The sequence below is a fragment of the Rhamphochromis sp. 'chilingali' genome, assembly GCF_963969265.1.
Source record: "Rhamphochromis sp. 'chilingali' genome assembly, chromosome: 16".
NCBI lineage: Eukaryota > Metazoa > Chordata > Actinopteri > Cichliformes > Cichlidae > Rhamphochromis > Rhamphochromis sp. 'chilingali'.
Window position 1 is genome coordinate 24,030,117 of NC_137943.1, and position 25,835 is coordinate 24,055,951.

Consider the following 25,835-nt stretch of genomic DNA (forward strand, 5'->3'; position numbering starts at 1 on the left):
AACAGAAGTGTTAATCCATGATGGACTGAGCATTTCTTCTTCACTTGTTCCATATGTCCCTACTACATATTACTAACTTTTGTCTACTCTGTCTCACATTGATTGATTGTAGGTATTCTTGTTCTAATACTGCAGGATCTGTAATTAAAATATAAAGGTCCTTGAGGTGGCTATCATCATCAGTTGGTACTATTAATAAAATTGAGTTGCAATGGGTTGGGGTTTGTTGTTGTTGTTGTTGTTGTTTTCAAGCAAACTACAGGATAAAAAATATCTGTCATGTGCTGTCAGGCTATTGGTGAGGGCTGGGTATGAATGTGCCCAAGTTAATTTACTGTATGTCTCTCCCCTACTCTTCCCCCAAGCTTTTCTGACTTCTTTTGAGTGTATCAAATAAAGGCTAAAAAGCCCAAAAGAAAGGAAAAACATTCAGTCATTTTATAGTGGAAGAAAAAAATGTGCCTTTTAGTCAGACTTTTGAGTGTCAAGACTTTAATTCGATGTTGATAATTGGGCCTTGAAGTATTAAGGAAAATCAAAATTAAAGGCTTGTTTTGCAAAATATCATCACTATACTTTTAAGAACCTGCCTTTGGTATAAACACTGACAGCTCGGGTCTTGAAAGAAAATAATTAAGCTAAACCTTAAAAGTTAACCTGCACAGAGATGTAGTCAACGGGTTCATACTTCAGTTTATAGTGTATTTAGTGACCGCTGTTGGTCCAAAAGAATAGAAAGAAACAATACAAGAGAAGTCCCCTGGATGCTCAAATTGAGTTCCTGGATCCAGAAGCATATCTGTATCAGGATCAGTTTGTAATATTTTCTTGCTGTCTCTCATTTTTCCCAGTGTATTTTTAACATTGGTCTGTTTTATGTTGATAAAGTTCTTCCAAAACTTTTGAATCCACACCAACTCCACAAGTTAATCACTATGCTGGGCCAAGCCCTGTGTTAGTAAACTTTTCATACAAATCCACCAATTCATGATAATAATAATAATAATTTTTTAGATGATCAGATGTGAGGCCACTGTGTTAACCTCTGCGCCACTGTGTCGTCCCAATGATGATAACATAGCAGCGGCAGAAAGTTGAGGTTTTGAACATCCTTGAACTGCACTGAGCAAGTGAAAGCAGAGTTCTAAGAATTCCCCAACACATTGCTCTGCTGCTCCTATCATCTCGTATCCCAGAAGATTTGGTCCAGAGTTTAGTTTCATCTTTTCTTCTTGGTTTTTATTTTATTTTCAGTTCAGGTTACCTAAACTTAGTTTCCAGAGTGAATCTTTTAGTTAATTTTTTTTTAATAGTTTTAGTCCAAACATATATTTTAGCTTAACTGGTGATTCTGAATTGGACATAGAGACAGACATCATTCACATCTATTTGTCAACACTTTCATGGGCCATCAACCTATCCAGGGTGGACCCTGCCTCTCTCTCTGTGGGACCTGAGATGGACTCCCAAATGGTTAAATAAAAATGGATGATTGGATGGGAAAATCCTAACTCTAATGATTTTTATAATCAGCTAGTATATTATTAGAAGGTGTTAAAGTTTCTCAGAGTTATACTTTTTAGTACCAAATTTCCTATTTCTTATTCTGTCACAATCCAGTGAAGCATAATGAGGAAAACTCTAAAATAACAAATTTTGAATGTCTGTGTAAATTCTCAGTCATCCAGGTTATGTAGCCTAAGGAGCTTAGAAAGATAGTGACTGGTTTCTTCTTCTACCTAAGTTTCTAGAAGACGTTTCACTTCTTACCTGGGCAGCTTCTTCAGCGGCTTCTTTAGTTCTAAAAGAAAAAAAAAAGAGAATCCCAACTATTTAATCTCTAGTGAGAGTTGTCCTTTGAAGAGGGTTGTTGACCCACATGTGCCTCACCACAACCAAGGTGTGAAATGTCTTCAAGAAAGTCCACACACCTTCTTTCTAAGCTCTTTGGACTACAATGACCTGGATGACTGAGAACTTACACAGAAATATTGCCTCGTACTTTGGGAGGAAAAAACTGCAACTGTTGCTTTAATATGAAAGGGAATCAAGAAAACCAACGGACTATAGAAACTACCTCCACTTTAACCTAAGATGCAGACAAAGCCGACTTGTTCCCAAGAGTTTGTGCCTTGGATCCACAGTCGGGACATAGAGCTGAGCTGATTTTATGGAGAGCAACAAGACTTAGCTGCATCATCTAAAGGATAAAGGTCACACTTTTAAGGATGCTGATGTTCACACTTTGGACAGAGAAGACAGATGGTTTGAAAGAGAAGCGAAAGGGGCCATCTGTGTCCACTGAATGAAAAATCTTTGAACAGACTTTGCAACACCAACTGTCTGCCACCTATAATGCAGTTTTGAGATCCCTCACCTGAAACTTCTGTTGATAATGACCGACGCCTTTTTTCACACCGTGGCTCATGTGGTGAGCCAGATGATCAATAGTGACAACTCTTAAGGGACAACTCCCACCAGGGATTAAATACTTGGGACTCTCCACATTTTGGTTTTAAAACTGAAGAAGCTTCATGGATGAGAGGTGAAACGTTTTCAAGAAACTTAAAGAAGTCCAGTTGCTTTCTTTCTAAGCTCCTTAAACTAACTTTGAATGATTTCCATCAGTTTCAGAATGCTAAGGTATCATAAGAGAAAAATCAGTTTGGGTTTTGTCCAGCAGCACTACCTCAGGAAATTATCATAGTAGCTTCAGAGGGATTTGAGTGTATAAGCAAGCAAGACTTAAATGTGACTCTCTTCATTTCCATTTAGAAGCTGTTTTAAGGGATATATTCTGAGTGAGTGAGACACCACAGAGTTACAGATTGTTTCACTAGTGCATGTAACCTCAGCTTAGCTGTTAAACTTTTAAAACAGTACACACTGAAAGCTAATTTAGTCACATCATGCACTGCATCTGAAATGTTTGTATATGTAATGCTGTGGAGAATCCTGTGACATATATACAGTGATATGCACTAGGGGGCGCCATTTCACTATCAACTGTGTGGAAGTTCAGCTTAATTGATCCTATCCTGCAGGCCCAGATATAACAAAACAAACAACAATATCCAGTAAACAACAAAACACAATTCAGTCTCAAGTACAGTTTTACATTATTTAGCAGATCGATCCATCCATTCATCCAACTCAGGGTCACAGCATAAGCTGTGAGAGGCAGGGTGCACTCTGGACAGGTTGCCAATATGCCACAGGCCTAACAGAATCACCATACAACCTAATTCGATGTCTGAGGACTGTGTGAGAGGAAGCTGAAGTACCTGGAGAGAACCCACGCAGACATGGAGTAGAAGTGCCAGGTCAGCTACACAGCACTAACTCATGTACACTTGATGCAAAATTTTACCTTCCAGCTATGAATCTTGGTATCAAAATGTAGGTAGAAAGAAGTCACAGACCATAGACTGGTGCCTTTTTTACTACTGTAAAAATGATATATTCCATAATAGTGACACTTGGAAAAAGTGTAAAGTGGATTTGGTTAGTTTTTACTTAAGCGTTAACTGTTCCCCCATCAACATTTTTTAGTATTTGACAAACTCACTTGTAGCCCTAATGAAGTATGTTTCGACATATTAATATATAACATTAAAGACATAGTTTGGCAGCCATTCTCCCAAGGAAAGAGAAGTAGGCTATACAGGGAGAGATTATCCTCAAAAATTTCTGATCCATACCTAATCATTTTGTTCTAGAAACAGGCCTGAAATATCATAAACCGCTCAGTTCAGAAAAGAAACAAGGATTACCCTGGTGGGTGTACAATGGGGAAAGAGTCCTGAAAACTCCATCTGGCTAACTACAGTAATTACTTAGTACCAGCAAAAATGCTGTACAAAATAATTCTAACTGCAGATTTTCATATTTTGAGGGAAAAACTGTTGAATTGCTTCAGTAACCACACAAACAATTTGATTTTGATGATGTAAGGTGGCAACTTTTTTCAGATTTGGTTGATCTTACATGTAATGAGAATTCACAGCTCTCTACTGTCATTTGCTTTGAATTAGAGATGGCATGATACCACTTTTTTATGTCCGATACGATATCATAAATTTGGATATCGGCCGATACCGATATGAATCTGATATAGTGTTTTTTAATTAAAACTGTTTTTGTAATATCTTGCTGCATTTTGTATAAGTTCAAATTCAAGTTAAAAACAAACAAACAAACAAACACTAAAGCTATTCTGTTATACCTGTATGCAAAAAAATACAATGTACCCAAAATATTTCATAGTGATATCATAAGCAACCTAATTAATAGGGTTGCAAGCTCCCAGCAAAAAAAAGAAATTGGGAACCACCCTCCACCTCATGATGCTTAATCGATGTAATCAACTTTAATTTGATTCAGTGTGAAAGAAAATGCACAGAAATCCATTATTTTTCAAGAATAATTAAATAGATTCAACATCTTTCTTCAACAGAAGTGCAGACTGCACAGATGGTATCTTCCCAAAGGAAAAAGTGTATATTAAGGTATATTAGACTTAACAGTTACTATATACAGTAATGGACTTCTATACATTTTACATCAGATTAAAACTTTGGGTGTAAGATTCAGATAATTATTAAAAACTAGACATTTTAAATGAGAATAAGAAAGAAAAGTATTTCTTTGTGCCCCCTTCTCCCTGTTAATGCCCTATCGCCCCCCCCCCCCCCCCTGGCTAAACTTTGCTAGATCCGCCCCTGCACAGTTACCAGCTGTCAGCTAAGTAGAAAAAGATCGTGGTGTACAAAGTAATATTAAATAAATTCTAACAACAGCTTATCAAGCTTAAACGTGCTGCTGTTGTTCAGCCGCTGGTTTCCTCTTTCTGGCGCGAAGTGGCCGATAAACAAACATGAGAGACATACACTCGCGACAGAAAAGCTGATCATTGATCAGTTTCACGATTGAAGTGGCAGCAGGAGAGAGAAGAGGCTGTTCAGGTTGTTGAGCTTAATGCTGGAATGCTTTACAAACATTCAGAGATGAACTTACACACTTGCTTTACTTCTCTCTGGGATAACTTTCTCGGAGATGAAATGCCACTTTGGTAGCGAAGCTCCAAATGCTGAACCAGACAACAGATCTCGCACGCCACAGCCGCTCTATCACGTGATGCATACTGCTCCAACACGCTACGGTTATGAGCCGAGTTACGCCATGTCGCAAGTTTTGTGAGGTGCTTTTTTGATATTTAATGGATCGGATTACATTTTTTATTTCTCTCCGATATCCGATCCAGTAATTTAGGCCAGTATCGGACAGATACTTAATATCGGATCGGTCCATCTCTACTTTGAATGGGGTGAAGTCGTATGCTGCTGAATTGTAGATTTGTTTCTTCACTCCTGGTAAAAGAGCCGGATTCAGCCAATCAAATCCCGTTAGAAATATATCAGTAGAGCGTGAGGTAGCCGGCTGTGGAGTTCAGCATCAAAGTGAAGGAGAGTTTAATCATCACCATGTTGTTTAGTAACAGACAGATAGCCAACTCCTAACCAAAGCTTGGCTAGGTTGCTTTGTAAGTGACAGGTGTTTGTTGCTATGGCAAAGACACCCAGAAACATCATGGCATCAAGTGTTGAAGTAACGCAGAGCCGCCACTTTGTATGTAAACTAACTTCTGTGTATGTATATGATATTTTTTAGGTAAACAAAATGCTTCAGATGTGTTGTACTCACTGGGGAAAAACACAAACATCAAATTTACACATAACCATTTTGTGAACACAAACATGCTGGAAAAATAAGACAAGCAGTGGCAGAGCCTACTCACAAATGCATCTCGCTGCATTATTTACAGCACTATTTTATTTGATCTTGATATGACGGGCAAACATCTTAAGCCGAAGACGCCACACACTCCTTCCCCCGGGCATCACATAGATCACATAGTAAAAAGACCAAGTGCTGTTGGTTGATCATGAGTCCAAAAAAGCTAATTAGTATGATTTTCTGGATTAGAAAAAATAAAGGTAATAGACTAACATGTAAAAACATTTTCTATGACCGGAAATACCTCAAAATTGACATCAACTATGTACAAAAACATCAATATAACATTTATATATATATATATATATTTTTATCTTCTATACCCACCTAAAATATACCAACGAAGCAGCTATTGGTCAATCTGAGGAACTCGTTCGGCAACGTGTTTTTGAAAACAGTTTAAATATCCTTCAGCTATAAGTGTGAAAACTCCAAAACAAAAATAAGTAGGGAAAAAGGAGAAAACAAAAAAGAAAGACCATTATATAAATTAAAAAACAGAACCCGACAAACGTCCTGTGTGTATCCCGTGTGCCTTTTTTGGAATACTGCAGAGTGTGAGGAGGTAGGCTGCTTCAGCCAGCTTCTCCAGTGAATAAGAGTTTGTTCGAGGATGGGCCGCTTCTGACCATCCAGCAGGGAGCTCCCGAAGCTTTCCTTTTCAGTTCGTCTTCGTGTGCGTGCAAAGATTCAGACGCAGCTCCATGATGTGTGATGTAGGCCACAGACAAAATAGAAGGGCACTTTTTTTTCTCTTTTCCCCAAAAACTCAGGATGAACTCTTGTGATGAAATAAGGGAGAGGAGACGGAGTCTAGAATTAGGGGTGGGGGGTCAGTGGGGTTAGCAGCCTTCTTGTTTGTCAAGAGTTTGTTTCACAGTTGAATCGAATATCCACCCAGACTAGCACAAACTTGGCAATATATATATATTTATATACAGTATATAACCTACAATCATGAACAAGAGAGACACAGGAGATTCATCCTTAAATACAAAAAGTGTCTTCTGGCGTCCGAGCTTGGACTTGCTGTAGTGTGTGTTTGTGGCATCTGAAGAGAAAAATAAGGTCCTGAGATATGCACTGAGGGGCTGCTGAGGAGAGTGTTTGAGTGTGAGCTATATAAAACAACAAAAACAACAAAAATATATTTAAATCTATAGCATCAATGAGTTTGTGTGGGATGTGTACAGTATGTTAGGAGGGGCTGGACCGTGGTAGGGCCAGTATTCGTCCGTTGGTCTTTCCCCCGTTCATGTGTGTGAACGGGATGTGATGCTCCTCGTAACTGCCCCTCAGGCCCATGGAGGAGGCCTCGTCCCTGTCCAAACACTGCTCCCTCTGCGAGTACGACGAGGGGTCCAGTGGTATGCTCTCCATGTTTTCCATGTCCAGGTCGAAATCCTCGCTCTCTGGCGGCTTGTTCTCCTCGCTGTAGAAGAAGGAGACCTCCTGGAAGGTTGGATGCAGGTCCTCCCGCAGCATCTCGATGATCTCCTGGAAGGTGGGACGCATCTTGGGGTTGTACTGCCAGCACATCTGCATCAGGTTGTGTCTGCAGGATGAGACGGGGAGATTAGGAGCTGAACTGTCTACATCTTTATTTTTATAATGTACTTATGGTTGTTCTGTTAAGAATATTTCAGTCAAATCAACTTCACCTGATCAGGCTTCATAGATACGATATTATCCTTTTAATAAACAACATTAAAAACAAAACCAACTCCCTGATTTATATTATTCCCTTCCCCTCACCTCTGTTGTCCATGTGCACTGATTATTTTGAGTCACTGTCCTGCTGCAGCAAATGCTCAGACATCAACAGCTAAAAATATGGCCACCCTGAGAGCACACTTTAAGCAACACCTGCTAAAAACTGCTCTGCCCAGCTGTTTTAGGAAACTAAAAAGTAAACTGTACATCTGTTAGCAGCTTCTTTTTTTTTTCTTTAAAAAAATATTTACATATTTGCTCTCACAGCTGAGTTCAGATTTAGCACCCTGCACATTCCATTTTATAATGTATTTTAGCACATCGTTAATAGTTATTTATGAACATCATGAAATCCTATGCTTCACTTCCAATCTCAGTGATCTAAATTGAATAAAGTTCAACTTTTGACTGTGGACTTGTGAAATAACTGCTTAAAAGTGTTTTGACACAGTTTGTAGTTTAAGCAGGAGAAGTTGTTTTTCTCAGTGCGTAGCCACCAAATCCCCGTGATCATACTCACAGTCTGTCAGCGCAGTTGTCCGGCCGGTCCAGGAAGCCTCCTTCCATGACAAACTTGAGGACCTGTTCGTTGGACATGCCCTGGTACGGCTGCTCAGCCAGCGTGCTTACCTCCCACAGCACCACCCCAAATGACCTGGTAAACAAGCGAAGAAGAGGGAACGACATGAGGAGAATGAAAACGCAGCAATTAGACCCTAGAATAAATCTGCCTGCAAACATGATTGATGCTGTTAACAGATAGACAGAGTGCAGACAGGTGCAGGTGATACTGATAAACAATGCTGTCTGCTCCCATGTCGCCTAAATATCTGTCATATATTTAAAACTTCCACATGGATGGTTTCAAAAGTGAGAAGTAAAGGATGAAGGAGGAGATGGAGTCTAAAATTCACACGTGTCACTAACCAGCAGTCTGAATGTGCAGTGAAGACGCCGTCCTTCAAAGACTCAGGTGCCATCCACCTGACGGGCAGCAGACCCTTCCCTCCTTTCCTGTAGTAGTCGGTCTCATAGATGTCTCTGGTCATACCAAAGTCTGGAAGGAAAACATAAATCAGACTCCAAATTACAGCCAAACCTGCACCAATTATCAGAAAGATCTGGTGGTTGTTATTTTACATTCACTATCTGCTGTGATATCAGCTTGTGTAACCTTGTGAAGTTCCCTTTTGTAATCAGGATATATCTAATTTATCTTAATTATAAGGGTGCCATTACCATTGCTTCTGCTCACACCTGTTCAGTCAATACATGGCACCTAAAGCTGTGGATTTGAATACTGTCTTAGTAATGTCTGATGACTGAATATAAACACCCATCAGTGTGACAGTGCATTGTTGGCTTTTCATGCTTCCACTATGAGGCACCAAAATCTAAGCAGTTTTTTGTGCCCATTTACTTTATGAATTCTTACCTCCTATTTTGACTGTAAGATCGTGAGCTACCATGCAGTTTCTGGCTGCCAAGTCTCTGTGAACAAACTTCTTGGCGTTGAGGTAAGCCATGCCATCCGCAATCTCAGCAGCCATCTGGATCATCTCCTTCAGAGTGGGTGGTGGACGGCCAGGGTTATTCTGAGGAACATGAGACAGACTTTGAAATTCTGATCCACCAACAAAAGGTTTGGCACAGTTAGGGCTGCTCAATTAATTGAATTTTAATCACGATTACGATCTGGGCTTTCAACGATCATTAAAGTGACTGAGTAGATTATTAGCCCCTCCCTTGTGCTTTACTCTCACGCTGCTCCATGTGGCAAATCGAGCGCACCTCTCTGCATTTCGAACACGTGTCACAACAATTAAGAGCAGCGGTCTCCAACCTTTTTTGCGCCACGGTCCGGTTTATGCCCGACAATATTTTCATGGACCCGCCTTTAAGGTGTCGCGGATAAATACAACAAAGTAAAACTAGTACCGGTACTGAAAAAAAGAAAATTTATTCATAACACACGTGAAAAGACCAAGGAAAACCGAGTAAACGATAAAAACGATAACAAAATAACTCTGAATACCGATTTAAAAACCCTGAAAACTATACATTTCACACCGGAGCCTCAACTCTCGCGGCCTGGTACCAAACGACTCACGGACCGGTACCGGTCCGAGGCTCGGGGGTTGGGGATCGCTGATTAAGAGGACCCGAGGGAAGCTCGGAAAGCTAAGCAGAAGTTATTTGGAGAGGAGAGTGACTGCCGTTGGTTGAAAAGAGAGGTAAAAAAACAAAAAACTGCAGTGGTGTGGAAACATTATGGGTTTGCGGAGTCAGACATGGATCAAGTAGACATAGTGTGTAAACTTTGCTACAGTGTCGTAGCTGCACCACAGAGCAACACTGCAAAGTTCACTAAACATAGATGTTTACATTTTTCATTTATTTTTTATATTGCAGACATTTGCACTGTTATCAGTATTTGCACACTATTTTATATTATTTTTTAACAATCTTTAAAGTCATTATTCAATACATTGTTATTGTTAAATAAATATCGTAAAATAATCGAGATCTCAATTTCAGTGAAAATAATCATGATTATCATTTTTGCCATAATCGAGCAGCCCTAGGCACAGTCATTATATTATTACACTTTAGGTAAATTATTGACAAGATAACACATCGTACACGGTTACACAACATAACACCCCGACACAGGCTCGACTTTCAGTTTGAACACTCAGAACTTATCAGAAAAATAATGAGGTTTGTGCAGATGTCAACAAACATAGCATGTCAGTTCAGAAACACTTTTGCAGTTTTCTTAGTTTTGAATTCAATTTAGTTTAATCAATTTAGTTCCAGTTTAATTTCCAGAGTGAGTTTTACTCATTGCAAATTACATTTTTAATCTTAAAGATGTTCAATTTCAGTTTAAGTAGTAGTTTTTCATGATATCAGACTGAAGATCAACCAAGCAAAATATTGTACAAACACTTGACTCATTATCTAGCCATACAGCAGATTTCAGATTTCCACTGTTTGTTGTGTTAACTACACTGTTTCTCAAAACTATGCCTGAAAAATGTAGCCAACTGAACAGTTTCTGATTAAAAAAAAACCCCAAACACACTTTTATGTCCCAAATCCTCATCCAGCACACGTCTCAGCTAAAAAGGCAAAAGTGCGCACACTGAACACACATACATTTTTTGTTACCATACTGTATTGTTAACTCTGTGATTGATCAATGATGTTCTTTTCACAAGTTAAAAAAAATGCAAAAACTAAAGTACAATAGTTCAGAGAACGGACACAGTTTAACATCTTCAAGTTAAAAACTGAAAGAAAATAAACAAAGATGGATCAATGAGATGTGTTTTAATCTTATGAAAATTAGAAAAATAAAAAGTAAATTTCTGGACTTGTTCTCTTTCTGAGGTCTGGTCAGGTCACCGTAGTAAAACAAGAAAATCAATATTAAGTCATTTTAGTTTTTAGATTAGTGAATTATTATAACCTTGCTCCCAACACACCAGCCACCCGTTTCAAGGCAGCTGCCATGTTTTCAGTTGGCTTTACTGCTAAAACCTTCTGTCAGCATCCTGCAGCTCAGCCCTGCTTCTGCTCTAACAAAAACGCCATCTGCATGTTTACTTAAAAAGGCGCCGCATCGCTTTGTACACAGAAGCCCCCTCAACATGTATTAAAAGAAAATGCAGATTTTGATATTGAAGGCTTCAGTGTTAATGCCACATAAACTGATCCATATTTGTGCACACAGTCTCTGATGTAACACACTATTATTCTGTAGATGTGATTTAGTCCAAAACAATCTGACTGGAAACAAAATAGCAGATGTTTCACCAGGAAAAATACCCTATGACTCCAACTTTGTTAACAGCTGCTTACTTTAAACACTGATGGATTTAAAGTGTTGTTTATCTGCACTTTTGCAGTAAACTGAATGTATCTTTAAAGCACCTCTCTAGATAAGACCTCACTAAGAACCAAAGTAGAGCCTAATGTGTCAGTAAGAGCAGCAATAGCTCCTCGACTGAGCAGAATTAGCCCAATTAAAACATGACGCTTTAAAAGCTTTTATGCTGCTCAGTGTAAAAATAATTTCCGCATCCAGTTATAAAAGATTGTTTTGCATAAAGTCAAGAAAATGCAACCTAAGCCTAGTTTGCCTATTATACTCACAAAATGCAGAAGTGAAAAGAAGAAAAGAAACCAGAAGTACAGTCTGAAATAAAAGAAGAATAAACATAATTCAAACTAATGTTTTACCTCAGCGTCGGGTCGCAGAGAGCGCAGGAAGCTCTTCAGGTCTCCGTGGGTCATCAGCTCCATAACCACCAGGGTGGGCTGCCCCTTAGACACCACACCCAGCAGACGCACCTGGCAGATAGAAACATGGGGATTTTCATCTTAATGTAGTTTAGTTTTTTCAAAAACGGGAATTAGAAGTCAGCAGGTGAAGCAGGTGCTTGCCTTTCACACAGCTCTGATTTTAGTACATTTAGTACTTTCTGTTCTAAATACTCAAAAATAACAGCTAACACACACACACAGCTACGGCCCACTGCTTCCAACCCCACCTTAAACTTTTACACATCGCCAGTAACCAAAACCATCAATGTCCTCTGCTCATGAACAACATGAGAAAAACATGTTGCTTCTCTTTACCACGTGGTGGCAGCTGAAGGCTTTCATGACGGAGGCCTCGTTCAGGAACTCGATTCTCTCCCGCAGGCTGGCCGACTCGTTCACCGTCTTCACCGCTACTCGTGTTTCACCCTCGCCTTTGACAATGTCCTTGGCAATGCCCTCATAGACCATGCCAAAGGAGCCTTGACCCAGTTCCCGCAAAATGGTGATCTTCTCCCTGGGCACCTCCCACTCATCTTCCTCATACACTGCAAAAAGAAAAAGGGAAAGAAAAAAACATTTAAATGCATAGGAAAACAGGCATGCCCATCATTACTAATAATAAAATAAAATAAACTATGTGAATAACATTATGAAATTAAATCCAAATTTCATTAGTTGTACTGCTGAAACCCCAAAAATAATGTTTATCAACTAATGCAATAGTAGATCTTATTGGATTAAATCTTTGCAAGTGAGAGTAGAAAATGCAGCAGCAATTAAATTCATGCTAACAAAACTAATTTAATGAGATCCTGCAGAGATGTCGTGGTGCAACAGTTAGTTTAATAGTTGATCCACCAGGAACAATTTCACCAGCCAATCACAAACCAGGGGATCCAATCGCTGATAACGCTGATGTGTAATTGCTACTAAGTTGTCAAAATCCCTTAAATTAGCTAAAATCATTAACTATTCTGTTGTTGACAGGAGACCCAAACCCTGTTTACCATCAGTGCTGAGATACTCGGGATTTGAAGAGGCATAGATGGGCCCGCTGGGTCCTTGGGTTTGACTAAAAGGAGAAAAAAATAAAACAAGCTTAATAAGAACACTGGTAACATGTCGAATAATAAGAGAATGACTAATGAGCCGGATGTGAAAGATATTTACCTTTTCTTGAACATGACGAAGCCTACCAAAGCCACAAACAGCACCAGGACAAAGCAGATGACGGGCCCGATGACGATCTTGACGACATGCAGAGGATCGCCTGTTCAACAAGTCCGCCCGGACAGTGAGTCAAATTTCAGGTGAAAAACAAAAACAAGCTGCACACAATAAACCTGCTAAGCTGGGATCAATATGCTGCTCTGTGATCCTAATCTGCTTCAAGTACAAGCTTTTGATTTGGTTTAAGAAGACTGAGTCATGCCAGGTGTCTGTCTGCGTGTTTTCAAGTTAAAATTCTGCATTTATTTGTATTTACACTCATTTCTGAGCTGTACTCAGAGGGGTTTTTTCAGCAGCAGGTCAAAATAAGAACATCAAACTGTATAAAATTTAATATAAGCACCTTGGTTTCTTAGGTAGGACCACAGGAGGTGCTTTATTAAACACGGTTTTGAAAGCTTTTATAATTTTGTGTGCACAGCAGGCCAATTAGATTATTTTTGTGTGTCTAAAATAGACAACTGATTTAGCAGGATTTGGTCAGATCAGGCAAGACTAGAGCAAAGTCACCATGCTGAAACTTATATTTACTTATATTTGTAAATTAATATCCAAACACTCCATAAAGCTAAGTTCAAAATCTTTGTTTTAATTTTGCTGGCACATTAGAGTGCCAAGGTTTATAGAAGAGAGATTACTTTTTTTCTTATTAGTGCATAAATCAAAATATACTGATAGCCAAGAAGAAAACATACATTTTCATCATGTTTTACAAAGAACGTGATATAGATCAGACTGTAATAAATGGACAAACCCGTCTACACATGCCTTCAGAAAACAGAAGGTGTCCGTAGACAAACCATGTCTGAACTCATTCTGTCTACTTACTTGGATCCTCGACGTAGAAGTACGTGGGCTCGGTCCATGATCCGTTCCCAGCCAGTGAGGTGGCCCGGATTCTCACCGTGTAATTCCCAGGATGCATCACTTTCAGTCTGCAGCCGCGACTCGCTTTGTACATGTTCCTCGACACGCAGTAGTGCAGCTCCTGCGGAGGAACAACGCGGCCGTTCAGGTTTGGAAAGTTTAAAACTTAATTTAGACTCATTTTGTTTCATATCTGTGCGTTAAAAACAAGTTTGTTACTCTTTTGGTTTGTTTTGCACTACAAATAAAATCACCAGCATCAACAAGATGTTCTGACTAACTGATCTCTATAGCAACTAAAACATGGTGCATCGTTAAAATTACTCCTCCATTAAGGTTATCTCCCAAATGACATTAGTGAGACCAACAGACCAAATAATAAACGTTGCTTTTAGCCGTCTGTGCTGCGTGGTGAGCTTTAAGCTGAACAATTTGTTTCTTCTATATTGTTTTCCATTGAAAGCCAAAGTCATTATGTTTAATGAGAAAGAGGAATATAAAAATTGCTTGGTGTAAGAACCATTTGCATTGGCATGAACTTGCAATGAACTCTGCCATCCAAGATTCAAACTATTACATATACTAAGGCAGTAAAGCCATGACAAATGTGCATGCAGATGTGGAAGCCTGTGGACATGTTCACCTCAGAGTCACCCAGCTTCTTGTAGTTGATCTCATACAGGATGATCATCCCATTCGGGGCTTGCGGTTCCATCCAGGTGATGTGTACTGTTTTCTCTGTCACCTCGCATTTGATGAGACCCAAGATGTCATCGGCTTTGTCTGTGGCGAACAAAACGACATGAGTCATATTTGTGTGAAGAGTTGGGCGTGTTTGGAGTAAATAAAAGATGAGCTGCTCATATTAAAAACTGTTTCCTGTGAGCCAAAAGCTCAGGGGTCAAAGGAGCATGCAAAGAAAAGCGCCTGGACTTCTTTAAGTTGCTTGAAGACGTTTCACCTCTCATCCGTCTTCAAGCAACTTAAAGAAGTCCAGGCGCTTTTCTTTGCAAGCTCCTTTGACTACGATGACCTGGATGACTGAGAACCTTCACAGAGAAAAGCTCAGGGGTTCATTCTGTGCTAAACACTCTGTTATACACAGGTTTTTACTACTTTTGGCTCTGTATGATGTCCCAGAGAGGGGAAATCCCAAATATGGTCATTTCTTTTCAAACTTTCTATTTGCAACAAGGAGCGAGTCAGAAGAAGGTTAGCTAAAAGAGATCCGGGTTTATTACACAGACCTACATAACCAAGTTCCTTGGTAACGTTAGCAATGCCTCTTTACCTTCAGGCATTGTGCGTGCGCTGACATACGCCGCCATGCTGCAGCGCGCCGGGTCGGTTGGGTGGTTACAGGCATGGACCTCGATCTGGTAGCTGGTGAAGTGGCGCAGGCCGGAGATAATGGTGGACTCCTTGGCATGGACGGTGACCACGGTCTTGGTGCTTTCAAAGGCTTCCTCATCCTCGGGGATGCTCGTACCCGCGCGAGGGCTTGGTGCGGTGGTTAGGAAGGAAAACGTTCGGTTGGCGATGCCATTCAGATCACGCCGGTCTCTCGAGCGTCTAGATGACAGAGGTCAAATTTAAAGTTATTCAAACACAGAAACCACATTACTTGTTATGTGCATCCAACCCTTTAAAAATGATTTAAAAAGTCAGGCCAATAAAACAAACAAACATACAAACATAGGACATTTTTAGTGACTGTTATTGTTCCTGTGCAGGTTTGTTGTCAGGAGTCTTACTTGATCTCAAAGACTTCATTGTGTAGGTAATTCTCAAAGGTTTTGCGGTACTCTGAGTCCTCTTTTTCCTTCTTGAGCTCCTTTTCGGTTTTGGGGCAGGCGCAACATCGTGTCCCCTGGCCCTGCTCCTCTGTCTGGTTCCACTTCTGCTCCTCGTCACTGTCCACCTGAGTGGGCAGTCGTGATGGCACCTTCATCCCTAGTGACACGTAGTCAGGAGAGAATAAAAATGCATTTCAGCCAGGCAGTTTGGGATGACAGGTGCGATAAACACGGATACACAACACAGTCTTATGCACAACCCCTCGCACCCCCCATGCCCCGGTGGCATGTCTGTCACTGTCATCCCCAGGTCCTCATTCTCTCTGCTGGAGATAAATTACGAGTGACACGACCTCCCTGCAGACTCCCATCTCTGTATGAGCGAGCGTTATGGGAGTTTAAAAAAGGAGCGATTGCGTTGACACAGACGGGCAGTGATGGAAAGGCACACATGCAGGCTGGGCTACGACCAAAATAAATCAACTAAGATATGAAGTCTTCCTGAATTGGAGTTAAAGTGGATGAAGAATATGGCTGTTTTAGTACCACGTTTCATTTAGTTTCAGTTATGCACTGCAGCCCTAACAAAAGACACAACTTTACTCAATTTCATTTCCTTGTTTAGTGACTTTTAGAAAAAACAGGCCAGTGTTTTGGTTTGGGTGACTCATTTCCTTTGGGAACATCATTTAAAATATATTTTAAACAGTGTGTTTTCTTTTTGATTATTCAGTTTGTCTTTCATCCACTGGTCTCCTCCATCCTTTGCCTTCACCACAGGAGGTCCAAAGGTGCCGATGGAGGAAACAGTGGCTTCCTGAGATAATGAACCCGTGGAGAGGGAATGAGTCCCAAGTCATCAGCTAACAAACAGCTCTGGTGCATAGAGCCTGCACTGGACTGAGGGAGAGACCCCAAGTGTCAGACACAAATGAAAGGGTAGTACAACAACCATTAATGATGTTTGTGCAGGTTCACCTACGGAAACTTGTTAAGACTCCCTCACACGGCTGTAAAGACAAAAGCTGGATTTTCAATACCAGAACAGCAATGACGTAGTAGCTCATCTGGGGCAGAGTGCATTCAAATTCAGAGGTTATTGGACATATTTAACCTGAACTTTGAACCTATCGTGGAGACCTATTATTATGTGCAAGTCTGATCAAATTCTTACCAAAACTGTAGGGGAATTAGTGATTCTAGTGAAATGTGGATATACGTTTCACCATGACCCAAGGTCACTGGTCCTTTGGCTAATGAGACAAAACAAAAGCATTATTCTGAAAATAGATTCAGCAAATCTATTAGTTATTTGTTTTCAGGTGCTGAAAGTGAAGCCATTGTGTTCTCACTGGTCGGGCTACTTGCACAGGAGTTATCTGTAGAGACCGGCACAATAAAACAAAGAGGAACCTGCCAGTTAAGATGGTGACAAGATAGATATCTGTTTTCAAATTAACTGAAAAGCAAAACAACAACTATAGATAAAATTCAGTTAATTGCCCTGCCATAATAAATACACTTTAGGTTAAATAAAACTATCACAGCACTTTCCTTTCTTCAAGGTAACAAAAGCCATCAAGAAGAATTACATCACAAAATATTTACTGTGTCATACGAGTAGACTGCAGCAGCCTGTAGTAGTCAAGAGCCTTAAACTGAGACGAGCTCCCGAGCTAATGAAAAGCATTCAGCGTGTCGGACACAGAAGCAGACGCACAAACACAAAATGACCACAAACAATGTGGCTAACCCTTCTGGCAGTAGTCAAACTTGTAAAGCTCGCTGGCCTCGGGCTGACGCTGGCAAAAGACCAGGTAGTGAGTGATGTTGCCGTTGGGGTCATTGGGAGGTTTCCACTTGAGGATGATCTGGGAGGAGGAGTTGGAGGAAGAAATGGGGTCCAGCGGTACCGACGGTTCTGGGGGGAAAATCACAGAAGTAGCCGATTAAAATGAAGCAACACGTATATTAAGCACACCGAGTAATAAATCGCCTTATTTATCCCAAGAGTGCAGTTCAGAAATACACAGAAGACTTAATAAATACTTAAATTATGACTTTACATTAAAAGAACAATACTGAGATTGTTACTCATTGTTAGTGATGTGTTCAATTAGTCATTCATGATCTCCCTAGATAGTCAGACTCCCAAATTTGGGAAATCTTTGTTTTTTGCCCAGAGTGTTTTATCAACACATGGATGGCTGTTTGCGGGACGTGAATACTATGACCTGTTACCAGAATTGCTGCCAAAAAAAATTACTTTTCTATATTTACTTTCTTCCTGTATTTGTGAATTCTCTGAAATTTGCCAGGAGGAAATTAGTCTTTCCACTATTTTACCATCACATAGATGCATAATAGAATGAATAAATAAGACAGACAACATACACCATGTTCTTCCATATATTGGTGCATAAATTAAAGAGCTGGATCCAGGCCGTGTCACCACCTAGCACTGCTATCTGCAGGACCATAACTCAGCTAAGTTTAAGCTCCTGAGAACCTGCATACTTATGGGGACATTACATTTGGCTTTTCTGCACCCTGTACACTCTGCTCAACACAGGCCTGTTGCATCCCAAACAGCAGCTGCCGTTTCAGCAGATTAAAACAGTTTCGAAGTTATTGAAGATTGTGGTTATCTGCTGCAAAGGACCGTCTGTTTAATGTCTAAACTCAGTTTTGACTATTTTCACTGTAATTTTCTACTGATTATTCATTTTTCCCCCTCACTCACATTTAATGAACTAGGAACATCTCGCTTCAATGTACACATATTAAAAGCACCAGGAATCTGAATTTACATAAAATAGACTCTCTACGAGTCTATTTTATGACTCTCTCTATGAGTCTATATTGAGACTCTCTACTCTCTTTGAGATGAAAACTTGCACTGTTCCACAGATCGGGCTGCGGTTTGATCATCTGCATTTGTTGTTATTGCAGGACGAGGAGTCCTCTTTCTATCCAATTTGCATTTCATACTGAAACACGCTTACTGGCACAGTTTGGCTCTGTGACCAGCAGCTGCCTGCTCAGGGTATTCCCCGTCAGTTTTGTTATTTGTTATTACAGTTTGATGCTTGTAACGTGCAACTCTCACAGAGCCCAGCGTTTCAGGTTACGGGGAATGAAGATCGAACTTTTCATGGGTGCTTTCGGCAGTAGCTTTAACTTTTTCATTCAGCTGCAATTTGATGACAGTTTTACTGAAACAACTAGCTATTGCTTTGCTTCTAGTTTACTGTAATTACCCCGGTGATTATTTTGTGGTGTCACATGCACTGATGTTGACACTGAGTTAACTGCTGGGGGTGTGTGTGTAATTTATACAAGTGTGTGTTGTTGGTGAGGTTTAGTAAATATGTGGGGGGGAAAAATCTGACAGCTTTGCAAGTTTGTTTTTCTTTAACATCTGGTTTCATGATCTGGAATCTGTATCAGTTGTGGTCAGCTGATAACAAAAAGCCCTGCAGATCAGAAAAAATAGGTTGCTAGCTTGTGGGTTGATCAGTGACTGGCATCGCCCTGTATTTGATCGCTGACACATGGCCTTCTTTCTGAGTGTGACGTAGATTTTTCGAGTAGGAGGAAGAACAAGAGACACTTCAGATCTCAAAAGTGTTCTGGCCTGAGATGGAGTATCGTTATGACGCTGCCGAGCTTCCAGTGTTTGATCAGGAGAGTGTACGTGAGAAAAGTGGGGCGCCAGACAGAACCCTTGGGAGCTGCAGAGACCTGAGCTCTGTTGTCACACTGTGATTATGTTGTCCTTGTTTCTTGCCACACACTGGTCAGACCACATTGTCTGACAAAGATTCACCAGCAACAGCTTATTTGTAATGACAGCTTTGCCCTGTTGGTTAGATTTGACACAGGCCAGGAACCCGGAGCGCCTGCCAGACGGGTAAAAAAAACAAAACAAAAAAAACCCAAAACCCTGCTTGACATGGCTGTCTGTGTGAGTGATGCGCCTCTGCTGGAAGCCTATTTCATGTGAGCGAGAGATGTCATGTTTCATGCGGTTCATCTGGAAGGAAACGTATATTGTCTAAAAGGAAGCTAGCTAGACAGGCCATCACCATGGTGCACACAGCGAGATCTGTGGGTGGCAAGGTACAATTAAGCAGTGGGGAAGAGCACGGTGATGGCTGCTTGAGTGACTGATACGGACACCTTGCACGCGGTAAGGCCCTGCAGGTCTGTGGCACTGTAAGCAAATCATGCCGTCTGTCTTGCTCCTCCTTGTTCTTGTGCCAAGGACATTTTGGCAACAGCAACACACACAACACTGACTCCACCAGTCAATGATAGTAACACCGCGGGATGAGCCTAAAAATAGCTGAATTCTAGTACAGGACAAGATATTGACCTTTTCCACTGTGAGAATTTCACAGCCGATGACCTGCTTTTGAAGAAGCTGATACATCTTTAGCTCTAGGTTTGCAGTGGTTTCCATGTTTAGATTACACAGAGCAATTTTTATGCCTGGTTTGGTAGGACAGTCCTTAGATTCAGGTCCAGAACAGGCTTGACAATGCAACATCATTGATGTCTGAGTAGTGCTGTGGTTGGTAATAATACCCTGACAAGTTGCTTCTGTTATAATGTTAAGGTAGAGTCACAAAACATTTTTGGTATTAAAAAAACAAACTAGTGGAAAACAGTCGCAGGTAGTAAAGTTCCTGCATGAGGACAAAGTCTCCTAAATCAACTCCACAGTCTTCAATCAAAATATACTTCACAATTCAACTACATCAAGGCAATACTCAGGTGGAAGAAGCTGCGATCCACTCATCACACTTACTTGTGGCATTGGTGCGGACGTAGATGATCTCGCTCTTGGCTCCGTGGACCTGGTTCTCGTCAGAGGCCGAGAGCTGGGTTTTCACCATAATGGCGTATTGTGTCCACGGCTTTAGGGGGAAGATTAGATGACCCGGTTCGATCTGTTCTTTTTCTCCGTCTGTGGCTCGGCGCGGAGGGTCCACGTCGGCAATCACCCAGCTGTTGGAGCCGCAAGCGTCCTGCCCATCAAACTCCGTTACGTTCTGAAACGGTCTGTTGTAAGAAAAATAATTTATCGATTTATTTCAACAGCCTACAGAGGAAAATCTGCTCATATAAGATTACTGATGTTAGAGTGACGCTCACAGCGCTTCTGGTTAGAAAGGAGGGTATTCCAGGATGTTATCTTAAGATTTTATCGGTCTATAGGGATCACTTTTAATTATAGGAAACTTTTGAGGGGCCAGTAAACACTGGTGAGCATGTATCAGATGTGTGAGTACAGACAAACAATAACGTTCTTTAAAACTGATCTGGTCGCTTTAAAACATACTTTTCAGAAGTTACTGTATCTCTGCTGTCCTCTGCAGAGTATCTGAGCAGCTTAGAACAATATTGGTTTGGCAAAGAGCCGAGTCAGATTCTGAGTCTGATTGTGAGAGTGGCTGACTGATGACTCGAGATGAACTCACGCTTCTTTGTACAGCACCATGAAGCCCAGCAGGTCTCTGAAGTCTTTCGGCCAGAAAGGTTGCCACTTGATCATTATCTTATCGCTCATGGTTCGAATCTGGGTAAAATTGAGCACGTGGTTCTCACCTGAGAGCACATAAGACAGAAATAGTGAAGGTTAAAGATAATGAGTAATTATGCAGGTTTTTAAATCTCTGTTGACTGGAGAAAACTAAGGAATCATATCTGCTTTTGTTCATTTGTGAGAAGATCTTCATGAACTCCACTTGTTCAGCCAATTGTACTTTTCTAAACTTAAATTCTTCTTCAGCTTACAAACTAAATCCTTTTTCATTTGCTTTGCTGAACATGTGTAAAAGCACATCTCTTGCTTACAAAGAACTAACAAAACTGGGTTAACAATTCAAAAGCACAGCAGACATACAATTAAAGTCTTCCAGCACACAACAACAACAACAAAGGTCTCCTCAGCGCCGCTGTCTGCAGCTTCACTCCTACATGTTTACCAAATTTATCAAGGTCTTTGATAAAGAAAAAACGAAGGCTTTTAACATGTCAGTAAAGAAAGACGACCTTGGCCTTGTGCATCTCTGTGGCTCAATTTATGAAGACGCACTGCTCTGGCATTCAAATGTTTTCTGTGGCCTTTGCAGCAGAAGTAAAACACGGATGACAGGAAATCTACCTGAACTCAGAGTTATCAAAAACCCTGATGGCCGCCAGTCTTACCCCCATCACCCTCCTATTAGATCCACCTATGACGTCAATTTGAAAGTCTCACATTGTCTATTTGTAGAAATATTGTATTCACAAAGTGAGGGTGACACAACACTCCATCAGCCTTTTACAGCTGAGGGGTAAAAAAGAGACTCAGGGCCAATCAGAAGCTGATCATCAAGATCCCAACTATATAAACACAAGTCCAAGTTACACAGACTGAAGATCTGTGGGTACAGAATGGACCCCACTTGGGAAATGTAAAACTTGAAAAGTGACTATGGAGATTTTTATTTATTTTTTTGACGAAACTGAGATAAAATTCCCAGGTTGATGAGAAATCATGAATTTCTTCAGTCAAACCTTTGGTCCAGCAATGTCGAGGCACCATGCTGGTGCCAGGTTTTATAACATCCTGTTAACCAGCTCGTACACATATGAATTAGGATGGAAAGGACACAATCAGAGCAACGCCTAGATCACCAAGTTACCATGCATAGCGGTTATGAGTGCTTTGCTTTGTTGGTTGTTCCTACACAAGTTACACAATGTCGGTAAAAGGTCTGCAGGAAGACTTCTGCAAACACAGGACAGGAAATGACCATCATAACAATAACTATGAGTATGTTTGCATGTACCAAGCCCGACTCGGTGTTTTTCGTTGCTATAATAACATCCTGCAAAAGCCGACTCGAGGGCCGAGGGTCTTACATGAAGCCTGGTCTCCGTTGGTCTTAGAGGCGATGTCGTTCTTGACCTGACGATCTTTGGTTCCCGTCACCTCCTCCATCTTGCGGATCTCAGACATGCAGAGTTTGGAGTTGTAGTGGAAAAACATGCGCCCCTGCTGGATGGTCAGCTTGTGTTTGGACCAGTCCCAGAGCTGCCGCAGGTTCTGGTTGTCCAGTGCATAGAAGGAATAATTCCTGGAAAAGAAGAGTGAAGACAGCATGAACATACTTTAATGATACATGACATTTGGCTGAGGGTACAAAAAGCTCCTTTGAGTAACATGAGCAGGAGGTTATCTGAGCATGGCTAGTCTTCAATTTATATCATGTCTGTCCTTTGCTATTTCTTCTGTAAGTGCAGCTCATTGTGCTGCAGGCGTCTTCCACTTCGTCTCAACGAAGCCTCGTGTATGATTTGGGAAAGTCTAACCAGAAACGGCTACCACAAAAAGACATTTTGAAAAGGTCAGTCCTTCCGCTTTTAACTCATAATTACAGGACATGGCAAGGATGAGAACAGCTAAGAAGAAAGAGTCTCACCCGATTTCCTGCTCCTCTCCACGAATAACACGGAGTTTACGGAAAAACGAAAGGGACACGAGGGCGTAGGAACGTCGCACTGTCAGGTAGCCAGTGACCTCCTCCAGCTGGCCCAGACTGGCCTCCAGTTCAGCAGCTATGTTGTCTACAGAAATCCCCCAAAAAACAAAAAAAAACATGAGCTTTAAAAACTGACTACCGATTCTGCAGCATGACTCATAAAAGACACACAACAAACTGTTTTCATTCATTTGTGATTCCCATTTTCTTTTCATCTTTTTCCCATTAAATCGCAGGCTTACTTTGTAAATAATATAACTGGATTGATTTCAGCACAGCGTTTATATTTTAATGACTGCATTAAATATTCACATCCATTAACTTTCAAATGAAGAGGAACTTCTGCACCACTGTACATCAAATCTAAATGAAACTATGAGCTTGCTGTTTGTTCCTATTAAAATTTATTTTAGCTTTTAAAATGTTCAAAAATCATCACACATCTATGTTTTCCAGAGTTCCCATAGCTTTTATTTTCTCTTTAATTAACGTTGCTGGTTGTTTGATTGTACATTCTGGAGTATCTTCCTGGTTTCCTGCAATGTCAACATCTCTGTGTTTGTTGTTCTGCTGTGCTGATCTGCTGCACGATGTAATCTGATTCAGCCAAACAAACCGCACACACTCACTTCCTCCACGCAGGTTGATGACCAGGCTCCCGTTGAGGATGGTGCAGCCTCTTAACTCCTGGGCAGCAGTGACCGAGTCCACGACTTTCAGACCCAGACACACCTTGGGGCACAGCCCTGCGCAGGGAGTGCAGTTGAGCCTAAAGAACAGGAAGGAACAAGATGAGTTTTGAATTATATTCTGCTCTCTCTCTGTCTCTCTCTCTCTCTGTCTCTCTCTCACACACACACACACACACACACACACACACACACACACACACACACACACACACACACACACACACACACACACACACACACACGGAAATACTAAAACCTTAAACCTGCGATGAGTGATTTTTGGACAGCAGACAAACGTCTCAAAATCAACTCTGACGTCATATTTCAAGGTGATATGACAACCCTGCTAGTAAACATGTCTATTTACACATCCAGTAGAGGAGGAGTGGCATTGGCAAAGGTTTCTCCTGGCTCAAAATCAGCCTTTTGTTGTGAGGCTATGCACGTAAGCATGACTGATCCAAATACAGTCAAGGCACAGAATCTGTTACTTTACCGTTTTTCTGTCCCTCTTTCTTTCTTCAGTGGAAAAAGGCCAAAACATATTTGATAGGTAAACACAAACAGAGTACATCTGTGCACGTTTTTCTCTCCCTCTCAGCTTACTGAACAGACATCCTACAGCCGGCACACATTTGCTGTGGAAAATGTTTCAAATTGAAGGGATTAAAGTGGAGGATTAGAAGATGGCGGACTGTTTGCTCCAGGTCATTGTCCTGGTTTATGAGGTGAGAATGGCCTTTGTTTAGTAACAGCTGATTAAGCAGGCAGGACAATTAGAGAAAAATGGCAAATAATGGATTCTTCTGGTACGCTTTTAATGGTAATCACTCATTTACAGACTATAAATACTTAATATTTCAAAAATGAAGTATACACTGTGAGCTTTGGCACTGATATAGTTGTATATGAAATTAACAACAGCTTTCAACAAAACAAACCAGCCACATGACAACAGTTTAAAAGCCAGAATGACTAAAAAAACAAATAAAATAGAAGTTTACTCATGCCGGTGAGTAAAGGAAGGTTTGTTCTCTTTTATTATCTAATCTGGCTCAAAACCCGCCTTGAACTACCCTTGACCCTTTTCCCTCCCGAGTGCCACATCTGCACTTTCAGCCCAGACACTCATCACACCTTTGAGTACACTGCTTATCCTTCAAAGCACTTTCATTTCCACAGCTTAGTTTAAAGCCAACAACAGCAGGAGGACGCCATTGAGAAGGAGGAACCAAAAAAGGGAACAGAAAGGAAGTCAAAGTGAAAAGGATGAAATGGGAGTACAGCTGAATCGCCACAAATCAGCTGCAGCTGGAAAATGCGCCGTCTCTTTAAAACCTTTATACACAAAACTAAAGGTATATTAAATATTATATTCAGTATTTTTGCTAAAGGTTTTTGGTGATAATAATATAAATTATCATCCATATACTTACACACTCACCCTTTTTCTGACTTCAAGGGGACCTATTATTCATATTTCCAGCTCCAAGTTTTTAATCCCTAGATTTTAGGGTGTCTTTGTATGATTTGCATATCAAAATAATCGCTGCTTATCTTGTGATGAGCAAAAGTGCAGTGCCTTGGTTCCTTTTTCGTCTGGAAGAAGCTGCTTAGCTCCTCTGCATTTAAGGCAGACCACCAATTAAGCCCACTTTCATTTGATTGGCATGACCTTTGAACAGCATGTAGGTCGGGCTTCTGTGCTTAGAGCCAGAGATGGGATGATGTGTGTGTGAGATGACACTAACTCACATAATATAAAGCAAAGAATAGAAAACTGCCTGAAAATGAAAGCTTAAAGCTGTCTGAAGCCCGAGGCTGTAACACTGGTGTTTTCAAACAAAGCACCTCATCTCCTCCACTGGAGATGG

The 25,835-nt window shown here is 40.8% G+C and overlaps 1 protein-coding gene across 1 annotated transcript in view; it reads right to left on the reverse strand.

Annotated features, from left to right (window-relative positions):
• Positions 1-5,800: 5,800 nt before the first annotated feature.
• The window catches only part of insra (insulin receptor a), a 75,246-nt gene continuing 55,211 nt past the window's right edge, over positions 5,801-25,835 (reverse strand). The window contains exons 4-21 of the mRNA XM_080861776.1: positions 23,899-24,038; positions 23,210-23,354; positions 22,650-22,864; positions 21,221-21,347; positions 20,548-20,801; positions 17,488-17,655; positions 15,693-15,891; positions 15,230-15,510; positions 14,582-14,721; positions 13,900-14,059; positions 13,012-13,111; positions 12,849-12,913; positions 12,157-12,386; positions 11,758-11,868; positions 8,945-9,104; positions 8,437-8,566; positions 8,030-8,164; positions 5,801-7,351 (exon numbers count right to left, since the gene is read on the reverse strand). Of these exons, the coding sequence (XP_080717902.1) occupies positions 6,994-7,351; positions 8,030-8,164; positions 8,437-8,566; positions 8,945-9,104; positions 11,758-11,868; positions 12,157-12,386; positions 12,849-12,913; positions 13,012-13,111; positions 13,900-14,059; positions 14,582-14,721; positions 15,230-15,510; positions 15,693-15,891; positions 17,488-17,655; positions 20,548-20,801; positions 21,221-21,347; positions 22,650-22,864; positions 23,210-23,354; positions 23,899-24,038 (3,118 nt within the window). The 3' untranslated portion in view covers positions 5,801-6,993. The remainder of the gene's footprint in view (positions 7,352-8,029; positions 8,165-8,436; positions 8,567-8,944; positions 9,105-11,757; positions 11,869-12,156; positions 12,387-12,848; positions 12,914-13,011; positions 13,112-13,899; positions 14,060-14,581; positions 14,722-15,229; positions 15,511-15,692; positions 15,892-17,487; positions 17,656-20,547; positions 20,802-21,220; positions 21,348-22,649; positions 22,865-23,209; positions 23,355-23,898; positions 24,039-25,835) is intronic.